General features: G+C 29.5%; 1 protein-coding gene across 1 annotated transcript in view; it reads right to left on the reverse strand.

Annotated features, from left to right (window-relative positions):
- LOC127278579 (uncharacterized) overlaps nt 1-18,542 on the reverse strand; it is a 166,022-nt gene that overhangs the window by 12,148 nt on the left and 135,332 nt on the right. Inside the window, exons 5-7 of the mRNA XM_051300359.1 lie at nt 14,325-17,396; nt 13,950-13,986; nt 13,635-13,826 (exon numbers count right to left, since the gene is read on the reverse strand). Of these exons, the coding sequence (XP_051156316.1) occupies nt 13,635-13,826; nt 13,950-13,986; nt 14,325-17,396 (3,301 nt within the window). The remainder of the gene's footprint in view (nt 1-13,634; nt 13,827-13,949; nt 13,987-14,324; nt 17,397-18,542) is intronic.

Genomic DNA, 18,542 nt, shown 5'->3' on the forward strand with positions numbered 1-18,542 from the left:
CCAATCAGCGTATATGCACTGATAAATTAGTGAAAATTCACTGATTTTTCAGCGTATATACGCTAATTGGTAACAGTGTTATACTTCTCGCTGATTCAAATTTAGAGAGTACCATATTTTTATCCTAAGAAAGCAGAAATAAAATAAGTAAAAAATCAGGGAAATTTTTTCTCAATCCTTGTTAGACACTCTGTTTATTGGATTTTTCTCCGGGGTCCAAAGAGCTTGTAATATTATCCAACCATTTTGGTACTTCGATGAAAAAATATGTAAAATAAAAATTATTTTATATTTATAAAATACTGAAAATTGAAAGTATGATTTAAAAAAGACATTCCCAAATATCTTATTTTTTTCATCAATAGAATACAATTTTAACTTTCCTTATTGACATTAACTTCAGAGTTTTCAAAGATTTTTTTTTCATTTTCTGTTTGTGTTGTCCGATTTTTTTTTATTATGTTACAGGACAAATCTGTGAAAGAATGAAAAAAAGGAATTGTTTTGATTGCTATTCTGCACTATTTTGTGATGAAAATTCTAATCAAGCGAACCATCCAATTTCTAAAATCATTACTTATGATGAAAATGATCAGATTCGCCATCCAAATTTTAAATTATTTTCTTTTATAAAATCCATCGAAAATTCTTTTTCACTTCATTGTAAAAAAAGTAATGTTTTTGACCTTGTCATAAATGACATAACAAAGGAAAATTTATTTTTTGTTAATTGTGCTAAGCATGGAAGCGAAGTTTTAGCTTTTATAGTTCTTTTCTATTTACAAAATAGAATGAGGCAATTTAGTAAAATTTACTTGTCAGATGTAAAGAAACTAAATTTGCAAAAAAAGAAGGCAACCAAATTAACCGAATATTAATTAAATTTATTAAATTATAAATTTATATTTTGTTATATAAATATATATAAATTTTTGCAAAAAAAATTACAGTAAATAAAATGTATTTAAAAAGAGCGTATTAATAATATATCTATAGTTTTACTATTTTCACTTTATCAATTATTTTTATTACTAATACTTTACGATAAATGCGTCTAATGAAATATGTGAGAATTTATTTATTATTTAAAAACAAAATGATTTAGTAGATTTTTTTGAATAATTATATAGTTTTTCGCAATGCTTTACACGCTTTTATAGGACAAAGTTACTATCAGCGCCAACTGGTGGCCATTTTCAACACATTTGACACATTGGTACATGGCGAAGCGTAAGTCGTGTCACCGGGGTGACAGCATTAGAACAAAATATTTATTTGACAATTAGTTTTATAAGTTTAAAAAATACATATATTTGAACACAAAAACGCCGCTTAAGGATTTTGAGTGAAAAAAATTTAATTAACCCTTTAATGGCCGAGTTTTTTGTCGTTACTTTAGACTTATAATGTATATTAGATTTAATTACTAAAGTATTCAGTAAGAGAAAAAATTTTTTTTTAACATGTCTCACCCCTTAAAACCACCGCCACGGTACATTACTACCCCAAAAAACTGATATTTAACCAAATTGATGAATTAAATATTTTTCAGCTCTTATCTACTTTTTATTTATTTATAAACATTGCCTGGTTGCTTAAAAATTGAAAAGGATCAATAACCCCTTGAAAACACCCTTAAAGTCAAATAATCATCCCTTGACGGTGAAAGTTTTTGTAAATGATTAAAAAAAATCTATAGATTCTAATTGCTTCTAAATTATAAACAATTATTTGAAAGTTACACAGACATAGATAATAATAATAATAATAAACTCACCCCCTACCCTTGAAGCCCACCCCTAATTCATAACTATTCTCAGTTTGGAACAATCAAAAAAATAATTTTCACTGATTTTCGAAAATATGAAAAAAAAATTTTCTATGCTAACTAAGTATTAATACTGAATATAAACAACCCCTGAAAAACAACCCTTAAGTCAAATAACCACCCCTTAATGATAAATGTTTTTGTGAATAAATGAAAAAAATTATATGGATTCTAAGTGCTTCTGAATTGTAAAAAAGTATTTCAATGTTTCACAGATATGGATAATAATAATAAACTCACCCCCTACCCTTGAAATCCACCCCTAATTCATAAGTTATAAGATACTGAATTCAGTTTTCAACAATCAAAAAAATAATAAATTTTCACTGATTATTATCATATTGAGTAATGCATTGAGTACATACTCAATGCAATCCCCTCCACGATGGCGTAGAGGGGAGTGCATTGGGTAAATGAAAGGGGGGGTACGACAGTAGCAAAGAAGCTCCCATGTGGAACTGCTGTTATAAGGCAATCAGCGCGTCGTTTCGTTTTCTCTGTGTAGCGTTCTCCCACTACCTCACCGATTGAGCCTGGGTCTGTAATTTTCATTTTCATACTAAACTCCTAACAACAGGCACTAAAAGCTACAAAATTAATAGGCAATAATGACACCAGAATTATTTTGCAATTTTAAAAACTGACATCATATTCGTAATTATCGACCCCGAAAACCCCACAGTAATAAGTTTCAGATGAATCTAATGAAAGTTAATCATTTCTTCTGCCATATTGGATCCGCCATTTTCAATTTTCTAAATCTGATATCGGATTCGTAATCAGCGACCCCGAAAACCCCCCAAGTGACAAGTTTCACATGAATCTAGTGAATTTTTATATTTATCGGTCGCCATATTGGATCCGCCATTTTGAATTCTTAAAGACGGACATCGGATTCGTAATCAGCGACCCCGAAAACCCCCGAGTGATAAGTTTCACGCGAATGTAGTAAATTTTTATAATTATCGGTCGCCATTTTGGATCCGCCATTTTGAATTTTTGAAAACGAACATCAGATTCGTAATCAGCGACCCCGAAAACCCCCAAGTAACAATTTTCAAGCGAATTTATTAATTTTTAAAGGTTTTAGTTATTTTTCTGCACCCTCGGGTTGAATTTTTAATATTAATTTTTTTTTACAAAGGTTGCAATATTTTTAAACATATGTTACTATGAAAGCCTGAAAAAAAAATTTCTTCTGAAATTTATACCTGTTTTTTCATTTTTCTCATTTTTCGGGTTTTTTGAAGAGGTGTATTTCAAAGAGGGTAGTTTTTTAAAAAAATACATGTATTTACATTTGTTACTCTATCCCTCCCCTTCAAAATGAGATCTTAGTGGAGTTAATCGATTAAGTTTTAAGAAAGTTATGATTTTTTGAAGTAGGTGGGACGTATGTGTCCCACTGGCCATGAAAGGGTTAAGTTAAGAATAATATGCTGAAAACACTTTTCTGGAGTCTTTACCCCCTCTTTTCTCAAAATCCTGACGTGCTACGCAAATTTGGGTGCCAGAATCGTGTTCAGAGGACGAAAATACTTTGGAAACCACTCCGATATTAAAAATAAAAACAGTTGAATTTTTAAATTTTATATGTAATTTATTAACATTAAAGAGTTAAACATTGACGGTGTGAGCTAAAATTTATTTATTTTTTTACAATTATAAAAATTTAATGTATTTATTAATTTCAATCTATTACAGTTTATTATCAACATTTGTCGATAAAATCAATAGAGACGCGATTTTTAGCATGTAGGTGGCAGCAATCTTTTTTTCTTTTTAAATTATTTCTTTTTTTTTATCAAAAGCAAAACTCTTATTTATTAAAAGGAAATATTGGTAAAAAATGTATTATTTTATCAAAAAAATTAATATTTTCATAAAAAATATTTGTGAAAAAAATGAATTTTTAAAGAAAAAAGTTGAAAAAAAAATTTTTAAACGGAAATAATGGTGAAAAAATGTAATATTTTATCAAAAAATTATTATTTTTGATAAAACAATGTTTTTTCATGAATATTTATTTTTAAAAATAATGATTTTTCAAAAGTATTTTTGAAAAAATAATTCATTTTTTCCAACAATGTTTTTGATAAAGAAATAAATTTCTCACCAATATGTTTGTTTAAATAATACATTTTTTTACCAATATTGCCGTTTAAGATAAATATCTATAATAATTTTTTTATAAAAAAAATTAATTTCATTCACCAAAAATTTTAAATAAAAAAAAAAGTTATTTTTTCAACAATATTTTTGATAAAACAATTCATTTTTTAACAATATTTTATTATTTGCGGATGATCTAAAAATCTATAAAGTTATTACGTGTAATGATGATTGTTCTGATGTACAAAATGATCTTAACAATCTCGTGAGATGGTCTGCCGACATAAGGCTTACTCTTAATGTTAAGAAATGTAGTGTAATATCTTTCTTTAGACATGAAAATCCAATTTTGTATAACTATGTTGTAGGCAGTGAACAATTGAGTAGGGTTTCCAACCTGAGTGACTTGGGGGTCACTTTTTCATCTAATCTAAGGTTTGATACTCATATTGCTAATACTGTTAACGCGGCACTTAAAGTGTTTGGCTCAATCCAAAGAAATGCGTGTCATTTTAAGAACATAGTGGTCTTAAAGTCATTATTTTTTGCTTTAGCCAGATCAAAATTAGAATTTGCAATAGCAATATGGGTCCCATACCAAGAGTACCAATTATTAAAACTAGAGCGTGTACAAAATAAATTTCTCCGTTTGCAGCAAGACAAGTTGGTGTATATTACAACATACTCAGTCACGATTATACAAATTTAAGAAAAAAACTAAAGGTTCCAAAATTCTACTCCAGAATTATTTTTTTGGACCTACTATTATTGTTCAAAATTATTAACGGATTAATCGATTGTCCATCGATATTGTCAAGCATAAATTGTATTGTTCCTTCAAAAGGTTTAAGAAATCAAAAACTGTTCAGAGTTAAATTTAATAAATCTAACTATTTAGACAACAGTGTTATTAACAGAATTTGTACTAGAGGTAACGAGAACTGTCACGCGTTAGACTTCTTTGGTATATCTTTAGGCAAATTCACAAACGACCTACGAAAATTAATTTTGTATTAGTCTATAAGTCACCTACATATGATTTCGTCATTCTGTGATTACATTCATTATATCTTCTTATAATATTAAGTGCTTTTGCACTAAAGGGCATTTTTAACTTTTTATTTGTAAGCCCGTACATTGTAATTAAATAAATAAATATTTTTTTATAGAAATAATTAATTCATTCAACCTTTAAAATTTTTTCACTCCTTTAAAATTTAATTTTTTTCACCGATATTTTTGATAAAAGAATTAATTTTTGTCAGACATATTTTCGATAAAACAATTATTTTTTTCATGAATATTTCTTTTAAAAATTAATCATCTTTCTTTAGCCATATTTTTTAAAAAAAATTTTGATAAAAAAATTTTTTTTACCAATATTTTGATAATACATCAATTTTTTTGATAAAATAATACATTTTTTCACTATTATTTCCGTTGAAAATTAATTTTAAAAAAATTCATTTTTTTCACAAATATTTTTTATTAAAATATTACTTTTTTGATAAAATAATACATTTTTTTACCAATATTTCCGTTTGATAAATAAGAGTTTTGCTTTTGATAAAAAATACAGAAAAAATTGAAAAAGAAAAAAAGAGTGCTGCCACCTACCTGCTAAAAATCGCGTCTCTATTGATTTTATCGACAATTGTTGATAATAAACTGTAGTAGATTGAAATTAATAAATACATTAAATTTTTATAATTATTTAACAATAATCATCTTAAAATGCATAAAACTTACTGATTTTAATAATTATACTATCAATTTCATCATTTTTTATACATTTTAGACAGAATTTTAATCTTAACCTCGTGTTCCACGAATTTTCCGCGAATTTTGTGGAGCATTCACATCGCATACAATCCGCCAGGGTTATCACAATTTTTCTACAAATCTTATATATAAATACTAATTTACCTTTATTTTTCACTTTTATATAATTTTTTAACAATTTATTGGCCAATCCGTTAGGGAATAGGTGAAAGAATTGCAAACAAAAATATATTGCTTCATCCACAGATTGCCCTACTTATAAGTTGGAATTCGAGGTATCCAAATTGCGTTATATCTCGAAAATTCAAAGAATGGAGGCTATTGAGGTTTTAAAAAAGAAATTCCCAGAGTTGTTTCAGAACTCTTCTAGTAACCCTAGTTCCCCTAGTAGGAACTTTAATAAAATAAATAATTGTCTGGAATCTGTACGTAGTACCGATGATAAAGATCCGTTGTCCGTCCGTTGTTTCAAGAATTGGAAGAACAGGTGAACAGGAATATTTCTACACCTTATAGGCAGTAGACAATTATTACTGATTCTCAAATTGAGAAAATGGGTTCAGAATGTGTGATTCAAAACTTGTCCCAGGATATAAGTGTCCTAAATTCTGATGAGCAGATAGGGGGGCGGATCTTGCTCGACGTTTCTGGACAGGATGTTGGTGATGGGATGACAAAACCTTGTGAGGATCTAAATGATCTTCACATTGCCGAAAATAAAATCATTCTATGTTGAACATACCAGACTGATTTTTTCTCCTTTTTTTATTATTATTTTCTTGTTTTTTTCTTTTCTCTTTTAGTTTTTACTTAGTCCTTTAGAAATTCTCTGGTCGATTCAAGCCTGTTCAAAAAAAGGAGCAGGTACCTACTTATGTTATTTTTCGTTGTATAAATTTTCTTAGTAGTTTTCGTTTTCTTTATAATTCTTTTTAGTCAAAATGCGAGTTAAAAATATTAAATTTGAAAATTGGAACGCACACACCGTTGTGAACAAAAAGGTTGAAATTGAGTTGATGCTTTCCACGCATGATTTTGATCTTCTGGCTGTGACGGAAACATGGCACACGGACCAGGTGGTTGATTGGTCTGTTTTTGGTTATTATTTTTATAGATGTGATAGACTTGATTAAAACTTGGGAGGCGGTTCCATGATTCTAGCAAAAAGGAACTGAATAATCACATCTATAGCGCTGAGGGGTAGCTATAAAGATTATTTTGATGTGGCCATGTGGCCTCCAGAATTAACTGAAACAGGTAATGTTCAGTTTGTTTCAGTTTATGCTCCTCCTGGTGTAGTCATCCCACTTAATTGTTAGTTGGAATTGTTGCAGGATCTTGACCCACAAAACTCACTCATCATATGCGGAGATTTTAATGCTCATGCATTGTCCTGGGGCGCGAGGTATGACACTCCTAGAGGTTTCTATATCTTGGAAGTGATGGATACATATAGCTTAATAAATTTAAATTATTCAGTCCCTACTCATGAGGACTTCTCTGGAAGAACACAGAATAATGTAGACCTTGTTTTGGTTTCTGCTAATTTAGCATGTCTTTCTGATATAGAGGTTACAAATGATCTGTTTCACTCAGATCATCTCCTTGTCATGACTGGAATTGACGTTTCACCTAAGGGCTTTTAACAAACGACTCAAACTGATTAAAGTGTCGTTGGAAGGGTTTTCGGAGCAGATGTCTGTAGATGCAAGAGTATTGTCTTCAGAACTGGATCAGGGTTTTGATCCAGTAGAGATTATATAACAAACTCATTGAGAGAATTAACTGTAATCTTATTGAGAATGGAGCATACTATCTTTCTGATAACCCGGGAAAACGTAAGTCCCATCCACTTTGGTGGGACGAGGATTGTAATGAGTTGATAGAGAGACGTAGATTAGCCAGGAGAGAGTTTCTTTTAAATCAGAATATGGTATGGAAGCGTTAGAAAGAAAAACTCTCTGTCGTTTAGATCGTTTTTGTGAAAATATTGATCCTTCTGTAGGACTAACAAAAATATGGAAATCAGTCAGACACTTTTCGAATAGGAATTCCCCAATCACCAGTAACATTTGTAACGATCCTGAATCAGAGGTATTTCAGGCTCTTCAGGAGAACTTGGTTAAGCCTTATATTGAGGCTTTTGGGTTGCCTACTCGATCTGTGGTTGATGAAAACGACCCTCTAAATCAACCATTTTCTGAGAAGGAATGCCATCCCACACAGCACATTATATTTCCTAAACATTTCATGAATATTTCATTGAAAGATTCGAAATATTTCAATGCAAGGTTCATGAATTGTTGATGAAAACAGGAAAATGTCCGCCTATAAGAAATATTGCCATGCAATACTTAAAATGCAAAACTTAAATGATGCGCACTGGTCGATCTCAGTTTCTATGGCCTGTACAGCTGCGCAATAGTTTTTAATTTTCTAAGATCCTAAGGTGTTGAACATATTAGAAGACAACGATTGATTGCATATTTTAAAAAAGTTTCTAATTTTCTTTGAAATATTTCCTGAATATTGCAGAGTCTCCATGTGTAATATTTAAGGAGTCTTAAAGTGTAGGGCGTTGTCCGCAGTGGCGAGACATTAGGATATTTCAGACAGCTGAACTGACTGTGCTGGCACTTCTGGTCGGAAAGTCAAGTTTTATTGTGCTTTAACTTTCGTACCTAGACATACTCCTTGACAGCCCGGTAAGAAGGAGTGGATTAAAATGCATAAAATTGAATTCAAATTGTTATGAAATTGAACACACTTTAATCCAAACGAATGTCGTTTTTGTCCAGTTTTATTTCAATTTATTTTCTGGTAAAACGACTGTTTTCATTTCTATCCAATTTAATTCTTTAAAAATTTAGTGTAGAAAACGTTAACACATTCTTATGGTCAGAATACGAATTGGTAGTAAGTAAATCTAATTTAATATTGAAATCAATTTTATAACATCCCTGCAATAGAAAATGTATTCAAATTAATCGCATTAAAATTGAGTTTGTTTTAATTCCTTTAAGAGAAATAAGATTGAAAAATAACTAATCCTGTTAATTCCCGTTGTCAGTTTAATGCAATTCAAAAAATAGAAAATCAGCTTGTCATTTCAAAGATGAATTATTGCAGTATCACTTGTGTTGCGCGTCGTAGGGATATCGCGTGTTGTGTTCAGTGCTTAATTATCAAATTAAAACATTCAATCTCGAAGAATTGTTCTTAAAAAATGAACAAATCGTGCTTAGATAGAAATCGTGCTTTCATTACGTGAAATGTTTTTAGTAAAAGAATATTTTAACTGTACACGGTTCAAAGTCATTTAAAAAAATTTTAAATACTGACGTGTATGATAAAAAACAAAATTGACTAGTGCTATGAAATAGCAAATTGACACCGACATTCAGTCAAATTAATACCTAGAATAGAGACAAATACATTGGTGCTATATAGAGCAATGCTTCATAGCACTGAGTGCTATGTGTTCAAATGAATAATTTTAGTCAAGATGGAGGGTTTCTCAATAAACCATCGCGAAGATAATCAGGTGTTTTTTAGGTTGTTAATTAAGAATATGATGTAGTTTAAAAAATATGGCGGATCCAATATGGCGGAAAAAAACAAAACTTTTACTTAATTTGTTTAAAAACTGTTTATAGGGGTTTTTTGGGGTCGCTGATTACAAAAATGATGTCCGTTTTCAAAAATAAGAAATGGTGGATCTTATATGGCGGACAATTAAATTTCAATTGTACTTAATTTCTTAAAAAACTGTTATTCGGGGATTTTTGAGGTCGCTGATTACGAATATGATGTCGGTTTTCAAAAATAAGGAATGGCTGATCCAATATGACGGACAATAAAATATAAATTTTATTTAATTTTTTAAAAAATTGTTATTCAGGGGTTTTTGAGGTTGCTGATTACGAATATAATGTCGGTTTCAAAAATAATGAATGGCTGATCCAATATGGCTGAAAATAAAATATAATTTTTATTTAATTTTTTTAAAAATTGTTATTCGGGGGTTTTTGGGGTCGCTGATTACGAATATGATGTGGGTTTTCAAAAATAAGAAATAGCGATTCCTATATGGCGGTCAATAAAATAGGTCAAAAAGATGCGTCTTGAAAAAATCTACAAAACTATATTGTATCGTAAAAATGATTAAAAATGTCATCATGTCCCCAGTCCCTATTTACGTTTTAAGACTTACAAAAATTTTAATTCAATTTTTTATTTTCTAAATTAAAATTTCTTTTCGAGTACGTGTTCTCCAATGTATACAATGTAATGTAAGAAAGTGGTAAGTATTTTTATAACACTAAATACGAAATATAAAGAATTTTCCACGTGTCCCTAGATTTGAATTTTTTTAATGTCATCATGTCCCCGCACATATATTTACCGGTTTTTCCACTGGGATCATAATTAAATGTTTTTAAACTATGAAATAAATGAAGTACGATATCAATTTGATAATATGTGAGCATAGAGAAGTGTCAAAATCAATTAAAAAATCAATAAAATAATATTTTAATAATTATAAAAAAACGTACATCTTCTTTTTGTCATCCTGTCCTCAAGTTTATTTTAAAGAAGAACATTTTTAGAATGTAAATAACGCATAAAAACATTTTTAGCATATGTATATTATTTGTGTAAATGTACAATAGAAACAAAATTGAAGTTTTCGAGTAATATAAAAACTAAAAATTCGTGTTTATTATTTTTGTCATCGTGTCCCGTCAGACAGTTTTTTTAAAGAGTAAAGTCAGTCGTTATTAAAAATAAAAAGAACGTTTTTTTTGTTTTGTATAGTTTTTTATATGGAAATTATTTAAATATGTGATTACTAGAAAAAATTTTATTGAGCAGAGAAGTATTCCTTGATCTTGCGTTTTATGATTTTTGACATATTTTAGAACGAAACTCACGAAAAAAATTTGTTTTTCAACATTTCAAAGATTTTATTTTAATTAAAAAAGTTAGGCTCATATTGACGATTTTTTGATTTTTACCCGTATAGACATCACAAACCGCCAAAGGGTTAAAAAGTGACTATTGATCTGTAGTATGCGACTATCTTAACTTGCAAGTAAGAAATATTAATTGGAATGCTTTATTTTTTTAAAATTTGTATAATATGTCTTCTTTTGATAAAATAGCTTCCGGCGCTACATAGCGATAGCGCCAGCGCTATATAGCGCGGTACTATAAAGCACTGTCCCTTATCGGAATCCCACTCCTGAACCCCTAACCATAATGTTTATTGTGACTTATTTGGAACAAGTTAATTATACTTAAATTTTTGTGGGTATCATTTACCAAGATTTCACTGGTAGAGAGTACCATAAAAGTTAGTTGAAATAACTAATTTTTCTAGTGATCAAAAATTATAAGTTAATTTTACCAACGAAGCTTCCCAGTAAAAAAAATTCTAATTAAAATGAATTGAATTGACTTTTAGTTGAATTCTTCTGAATCTCGCTTACTGATTTGTCACGACGAATTGAATTGAATAGAAATGAATTCCCAATGGGAAAAATACCACTGGCGTATTAATGGCCCAATATTGGGAGCCAGGGATGCCATCTAATTCCTGCTTCCTCTTCATTCGGAATTCATCTGTTTGTGGACAAAAACGACATTAAATCAGATAGAAGCGTTTCTATCCTTTTCAATCCAATTTTTCTTACCGGGAGGAAGCTCACGTGGGGGAAACATTTCAGAAAGATTGCTCAATCGTCGGAGAAGTCTGTTAATGTCCTCAGATCGATGTCTAGGATTACATGGGGTGCTAACCCTGTTTTCCTTCTGGAGATTTACAGGGGCCTAGTCCGTTCTCATTTGGAGTGGGGCTGCCAACTGTTTATGGAGGCTTCAAATTCCCACTTAGCAATCTTAAACCGTGCGCGTTATTTTGGGGTGTATGAGTACTATCCCACGTAACTTTCTATTAGCTGAACTTAACGAGCCTCCATTTTCACTGCGTCGAGCTATCCTCACGGAAAGATTTATTTTTCGGAATTATTCTTGGAGAGAAAATTTATTGATTCCTAAATTGAGGTTGTTATCCGGAAGGGTAAAAAGGTCAAAGAAAATTCGGAACTATCAAAGTAGATTCCCTCTAGTTTCTGCATATTCTCGGATAGTGAATTTATCTCAGAATCCAATGAAAACAAGTAAACCTAGCGAGAAAGAACAGGTTCTGGCCAGGTTGAACTGGACTCACGAATCGAGATCAGGAACAGTCCTACACTGAAAAAAATTCCTAACCCCTGTATACCAGGAATTGACTAATTCGACTAGTTACGAGAGGAACCCACTAGGCAATTTTGGTCAAAGTTGATTCCGACAATTAGTCGGAATGACTAGGGAAGCTTATCAGAATAACCAGGTATCTTAGTTACATTGGCTAGAATCACTTTGACTAATTAAACTTTAGCAAAATTGACTATATAGATACATGCGATATTAACCAAACACGTTAGTTAATATAACTAGGAAACAAAGGGGTCAATTCTACTAAATCGACTTTGACAATATTAACCAAGCTACATAACTGAATTGACTAGGATGCTTTGTTACGCTGACTAAATTTAAAGTTGCTATGGTTAATAGTCATGGTAAAAAAGGGTAATAAATTTTAATAATTCAGTACTGACAATAACACAGGCCGACAAGATTTACTTTCCAAGAATTAGACAATACTTTTCCGAAGGTTTTCGACGCGCTGAATCCGAATCCGGCCTCAGAATTGACCCTGCACGTTAGGTTTTCGAGATATTCTAACCGTAATGTGAAAAAAAAACAGTTTTTTAACAGCTTTTGAAGTCATGCAACATCAAGAGATAATTTTTTTTTCCAAAAGGTCAATATTGTATTTGAAAGTGCTATTCTTCCCCTTTAAAACCCATTTGGAAAATTTTAAAAATCTACATTTGTCTCTGAGTAATCGTTCATTCAATTTTCTGAGTATGGCGAATTCTTCGATATTCCAAAAGTGAATAGGAACAGACAAAGCTTCGATAATACAGAAAAATATAACTACAAACGTTTAAATTTTAAATAATTCTCAGGTTTTCGGTATAACTGAACACAAATTCAATGTCAATTCTGAGTCCGGATTCGGATTCAGCACGTCGAAAACCTTCGAAAAAGTGTTGTCTAATTCTTAGAAAGTAAATTGAATCAAATTTTGTTGGCCTGTGAAATTTTATTTTGCTTATTTATCTCTTTTTTAAAATAGAAAAATAGAGATCTATAATTACATATTACCATTTGACAATTATTGCGAGTTGATAATGAAATTTTACTCTTTATCATAATCTTCACTTTTTTACCTGCAAATTTTTAAGTACAACAGTACACTTTCAGCGGAAAAATAACATTTCAGAAAATTCTGTCTTTTTCCTCGCTAAAGGTATATTTATACTTTATTTTCTTGTATTTATCTAGAATTATCCATTTTAAAAAGTTTCTGCAACTGTTGAGTGTATTTTTTCTGTTTTTAGCAGTTTTTTAACAACGAATAACATGTCGGATGATTGGACATAATGCATTGGATGATTGAGCAACTGGTCCAATTATCCAAATGTCGTTCAGACAATTGAGCAGACGGCTTGCTCAATCATCCAAATTGCTACCTCAAAAATTCTTTTCTTACTGGGACTGTTTATTTATCAATTAAAAAAAATATTAACACTTGTTCATCTCGAAATTATGGAATGTTCAGTTATATATTTATGCATTTCCTCCACTAAAAGCCATCAAAACCACGTGGAAAGTAGAAAACCAATTGTAACTTATTTCTGAGATCCTGAACTACCATTTAATTAAAAGAAAAAATAATTTGATTTTTTAAAATGTCTGGAGTAGTGTTACCCCTTAACACATAAAAATTGAAACATACATTACTCAGAATTGTGCTGCTGCATGAACTTTGATTTTTATTTTTGATTCTCCAAGTTGAACAAGTTTTATTTGACGTTTTTTTCAAACTAATGTTCTCTCCTTGTGATCCTCTTATTTCCCCCAAAGAATAAGAACAAGAACTAGGGCAATTAATTTCTCCTTCTGAATAAGTTTCAGAAGATAATTCATCCTAAAATTTTAGAAATAAACACTAATTATAAAAATTAACTTTTAATTGATATTGTTTTTTATCTTATAAATTGAAAACAAAAAACATTAACTTTGCGTTATTCGAAACATTTTATTTACTTACAATTTTTTTTCTTCTTTCAGAAATCACTAATGGTGTTCTGGAAATAAAAATTCATCTTACTATTATTTAAGAAGATCTTAACCCTTCATCTGTAAACGTTTTTTCGACACCTTCCGTCTGTAAACGTGGGTCATTAACGTCACACTGTGTTTTTAATGTGTTAATGTGCTAAAAAAAATTCATGGTACTTTTTACAATCCTCAACTTCTTATATTAATCATAAAAATGCTAAAAAAATCTATTGTGGCATTTATTTTTTATAAACAAATGGAGAAAATAAAAACTAAAACAGTTTTGGCTGGGACACAAATGACTCACGTTTATAAACGAAGGGTTAACTATCATAATTACATATTAAACATATAGTTAACATACTTTAATTTAGATCCTTCCTGAGAATTATTTAAGATATTCAAATCACTGCAAACGACTGGTATGCTTTTTTCCTTGTGACCCAAATCTGATTTCTTAATTATAAAAGTTTCACCTCGTATTAAAGACTTTCTTTTTAATTTACATTGAAAATTACTTTCCTTGGATTCAGTTTTTAACGATTCTTCTATACTTTGAGCAATATGTTTTTCCATATTCAATAAATAATTTAATTTTTGTTGAATATCCAATTCAACATTTCGTTCAGCACATATTTCCTTATTACTTGAATCCTTTCCTTTAAACATAAATGAATCAGACAACTTTAACGAAACAAGACTTTCAAGAGTGTTACAAAGTTTTGATGTAGAACTTTCTGTAAAATTTTGAGAATAATCAATTCCCTTAGATGATTCAACTCCACTGTATTCACTATTACATGTCGATTTAATTTTTGTAGAACTGTTTAATTTTATTTGTTTCGAGTTTAACTTTTCCGTTTTTAACTCTGTAGAATTATTAATTTCTTTGTATTGTTGATCATCTGCTTCTTTTTTAAGGTCTTGAATTTCATAATTTTTACATTTATCAACAAATATTTTTTGAGTTAATTTTTGCAAAGAAAAATCTTTATCTACCTTATCAAAAATATTAATCTTCTCTTGCAGCTTAAGTGAATCGTTTTTTTCTTGGGCTACTACTAACTTACAATCACTATAAATAACATTTTTATCTTTCGCTGAAACATCAAAGTCCAATTTTGTCTGGAGAGAATTATTGTTTTTGTTTTCAATCTTACTTGATGCATTAGGACTTGAATTCCTAATAGTATGGGAATCAAGAACTTTTATTTTTGATTTGTCCAAAAATTCTATAAACTGTCTTCTTATAGTTTCACATTCAATATTTTCTTTGTCAATGAAGTTTAAATGTGAGCCTAGATCCTTAATAAACGTTAAAAATTGTGAATTCTTATCTCGGTTTTGAAGTATTACAAGAAATTGATTAATAATTGTATCATTGACACTGATTTCTCTGAATATATTGATAATTTCATTTTCAATTACTGCATCTGTTTCTCTGCACAAACAAGTCAATAGTTTTTTCATGATCACTGATGAATTCTTCAGAGATTTAAAAATTTGACTGAAAATGTCCACATCGCTGTATTTATTTTTATTTTCTTCTTTATGAGAGTTACTCGATTGTAAGGAAATTTTCGAGGATAACATTATATTTGCATTTGTTTCAATTTTTGGTGAATCTTTAAAGCTTCGTGGAAATATTACTGATTCTTTTCTTTCGGAATGATCATTATTCAAATCGTCATGCGTCAAGATATTTTGATTCAATTGTTTATTCTCCTCAGTTTCTTTTGGATCACTTGTTGAATTTATTTGACGTTGAAAATTTATTAAAGTTTCTTTTTTATCTGAAAAAATTTCAATACTCAAATCTTTTAAATCATTTAAAGTTTCATCTTTTGAGAGATCTTTAGATAGTGATTTTGTAACTATCGAAGGTAATGATGGTTGAAAAATCATATTTTTTGTTGAAGACATCAAACTAAGGCTTATTGATGATAAATTGATACTTTGACTGTTAGTGGCAGTTTCCTGATCATTGATGTCCGACTTCGGGGAAATAAATTTGGAGAATTTATCAGGACTACTACTTATAAAATCTGTTTTGTTTGCATCGCCAGGTATGAATTCATTTTCTTTTTCTGAAAAATATATTTTAGGAAAATTTTCCACTAATGGAAATTTAATTGATTCTAACTGTTGCGCAGGTGACTTAAAATTTTGTAAAGAAACCATTTCCGCATTAGAATTCACTTTCTGATTATCATATTTATTATCATTATCATTATTTTTAATTTCAAATTTAGGAGATATACTTTTTAAAAATACATCTGTACTTTGAATAACATTTTTAATTATTTCGTTATTTCTTTTTATAGCCGTGTCCAAATCAAAGACAGAGAGCTTTTCCAAGCTAATATGATCGATTATTGCATTTGATTCATTTGAGGATTTATCTAATTTAATAGACGAAAGCTTTGGAACTAGAGAGTTAGATTGAGCGCCTTTTAAGATATCTTTATATTCAAAATTAACTTTTTCATTACTAATTATCGATGGCTGGTTTTTTGGTAAATTTCCTATATGGCAACTTGGTATTTGTCTTTTTTCATTATCTTTAGGAAATTTTTCAGTTTTTGAATTTTCATTTTCAATATTGCACTCTTTAGGTGATACTTTTAAATGTACTGTAGATTCTTTAGATGTTAGTGACTCTGCAATTAATTCGTCATCAATAATATGTTGATCAGAATCATCATCAATATTAATTTCACTGAAATTATTTGTTTTTGTAATTTTATCTGAAACCATCTCAGAACTTCTTTTCAAGCTCACTTTTCTTCTTGAGTCATCAGAAGATTTGAGAACAACGCTTTTTCTGAAAATTTGATTCTTATCGAAGCTTTCTTTTTTTGAAATTTGACTTTTATCATTTTCATTAATAAACTTTTTCTCAGAAAATTCAGTTTGCTCTGAAAGTGTGTTATGTTGAAAACTGTAGACTCCGACATTTTTTGGTTCTTGATATGAAGTTTCTGGCGATACGTGAAAGCGGTCTACATTTTGAACCTGCAAACTTCTCTTCACAATTACTTTTGGACCATTTTGTATTTGGAAAGTTGAAGATTCATTTATGTTCTCTCTCTCATCCGTTTGAGTCGCTTTTTTTTCATGAGATTCAGTCTTAATTTTATCGCAAGTATGAGGAATGTGAGAATAATGTGCCATTTTACGTCTTAAGCAATGTGATATATTTTTACAACATTCATCGTCTCTTATATTTGAATTGCATTTTTCAGGTAGCATTGTCATAAGTTTTAATAATCTGGGTGCTTTAACAATGTTCTCTTCTTGAATTTGAGGAATTGAGGCAGAAAATTTTGTATGATCTTTACAAAGCTTTAACTGATTGCTTGCTTCGTGAAATTTAATCGCAACAATTTGTCGTATACGCAATAAATCCTCATCAATTGTTGGTTGAGCGTTCGGCCTAAAAAAGAAATTAAAATTTATAATAATAAAATCTTACTTTTTTCTCATTATTTTGAATATGTAACAGTATTTTAATCTTGTTTGTAAATGTTAATATTTTCTGAAAATACGTTTCTATGGATAAACTACAAATAAAAAAGTAAACATGAGTAAAGTTATCCAATAATTAAATGAATCCCAACAAAAACATCTTCGATGCAAAAAGTTACGCTAAGCAAAAATTATCTTAACCATCGAAACAATTCGTGAAATAAATGTTAGCCAAGTAAATTTTAGGATTATGTTAAGTTTTAATTAATTTTTTTAATATAAATAATTAAATTTAAAAATGGGAAATTACACAAATTATAATTTTAAAATATGCATGCTATGTAGCAAAAAAGAATTGTTTTGGTCTAAATATGAATTAGAGTTAATAATAAGGGGAAGGTGGGGTAATGGGAACTTTTAAACTTCAAGTACACAGAGACTTTGAATTTCGTGGAAATAACTCGGAAAACTTGAACAATCTTCCTGTATGTCATACGAAGACAAACGGTCACATTTCTGACAGATTTGTAGAAACTACCTCGGAAACTACAAGGAAAAATCAAGTTGTCGAGTTTTTCTTCTTAAATGGAAAATATTTCCGGAGATCATAGTAAATGGTTAAAAATTTATTATTTAATTATGTTTTGTGATTTTATTAGAGATAAATATGTGTAGATTTAGATACATGAATAAAAATAGAGGTAATAAATTTGTTTATGTTTTTCTTCTTTTTTTCAAATTGTGGTCTGTGAAAATTCTTTGGGGTAATGGGAAAATTGTGCCATCCAGCAGAGTTTCGTTACCTCGATATGGCTTTTCTTATTTTATTGCAAATTAAACAAGATTCATTTATAAAATTTGATATTGTTGCATATTTAATTGCTAAGAATCAATATTTGTGTTTTATTGTCTAACATGTGTTATTATTAGATATTCTAATACTAAAGATGCTGTAGGTCTTTTTTATGTCTTAAATATTTTGTAAAATGTTCATCTGTCGAGAACTATTGACAAAATAAGAAAAATATTTAAAGAAAATAAAAATTATATCATTTTATTGGAATTTCAAGTAAGAGCTCCCAATACCCCATAGGTGGGATAATGGGAGAAAATG

Source organism: Leptopilina boulardi, unplaced genomic scaffold, assembly GCF_019393585.1.
Source record: "Leptopilina boulardi isolate dan_hultmark-lab unplaced genomic scaffold, ZJU_Lbou_2.1 LbouV2_208, whole genome shotgun sequence".
Classification (NCBI taxonomy): Eukaryota; Metazoa; Arthropoda; class Insecta; order Hymenoptera; family Figitidae; genus Leptopilina; species Leptopilina boulardi.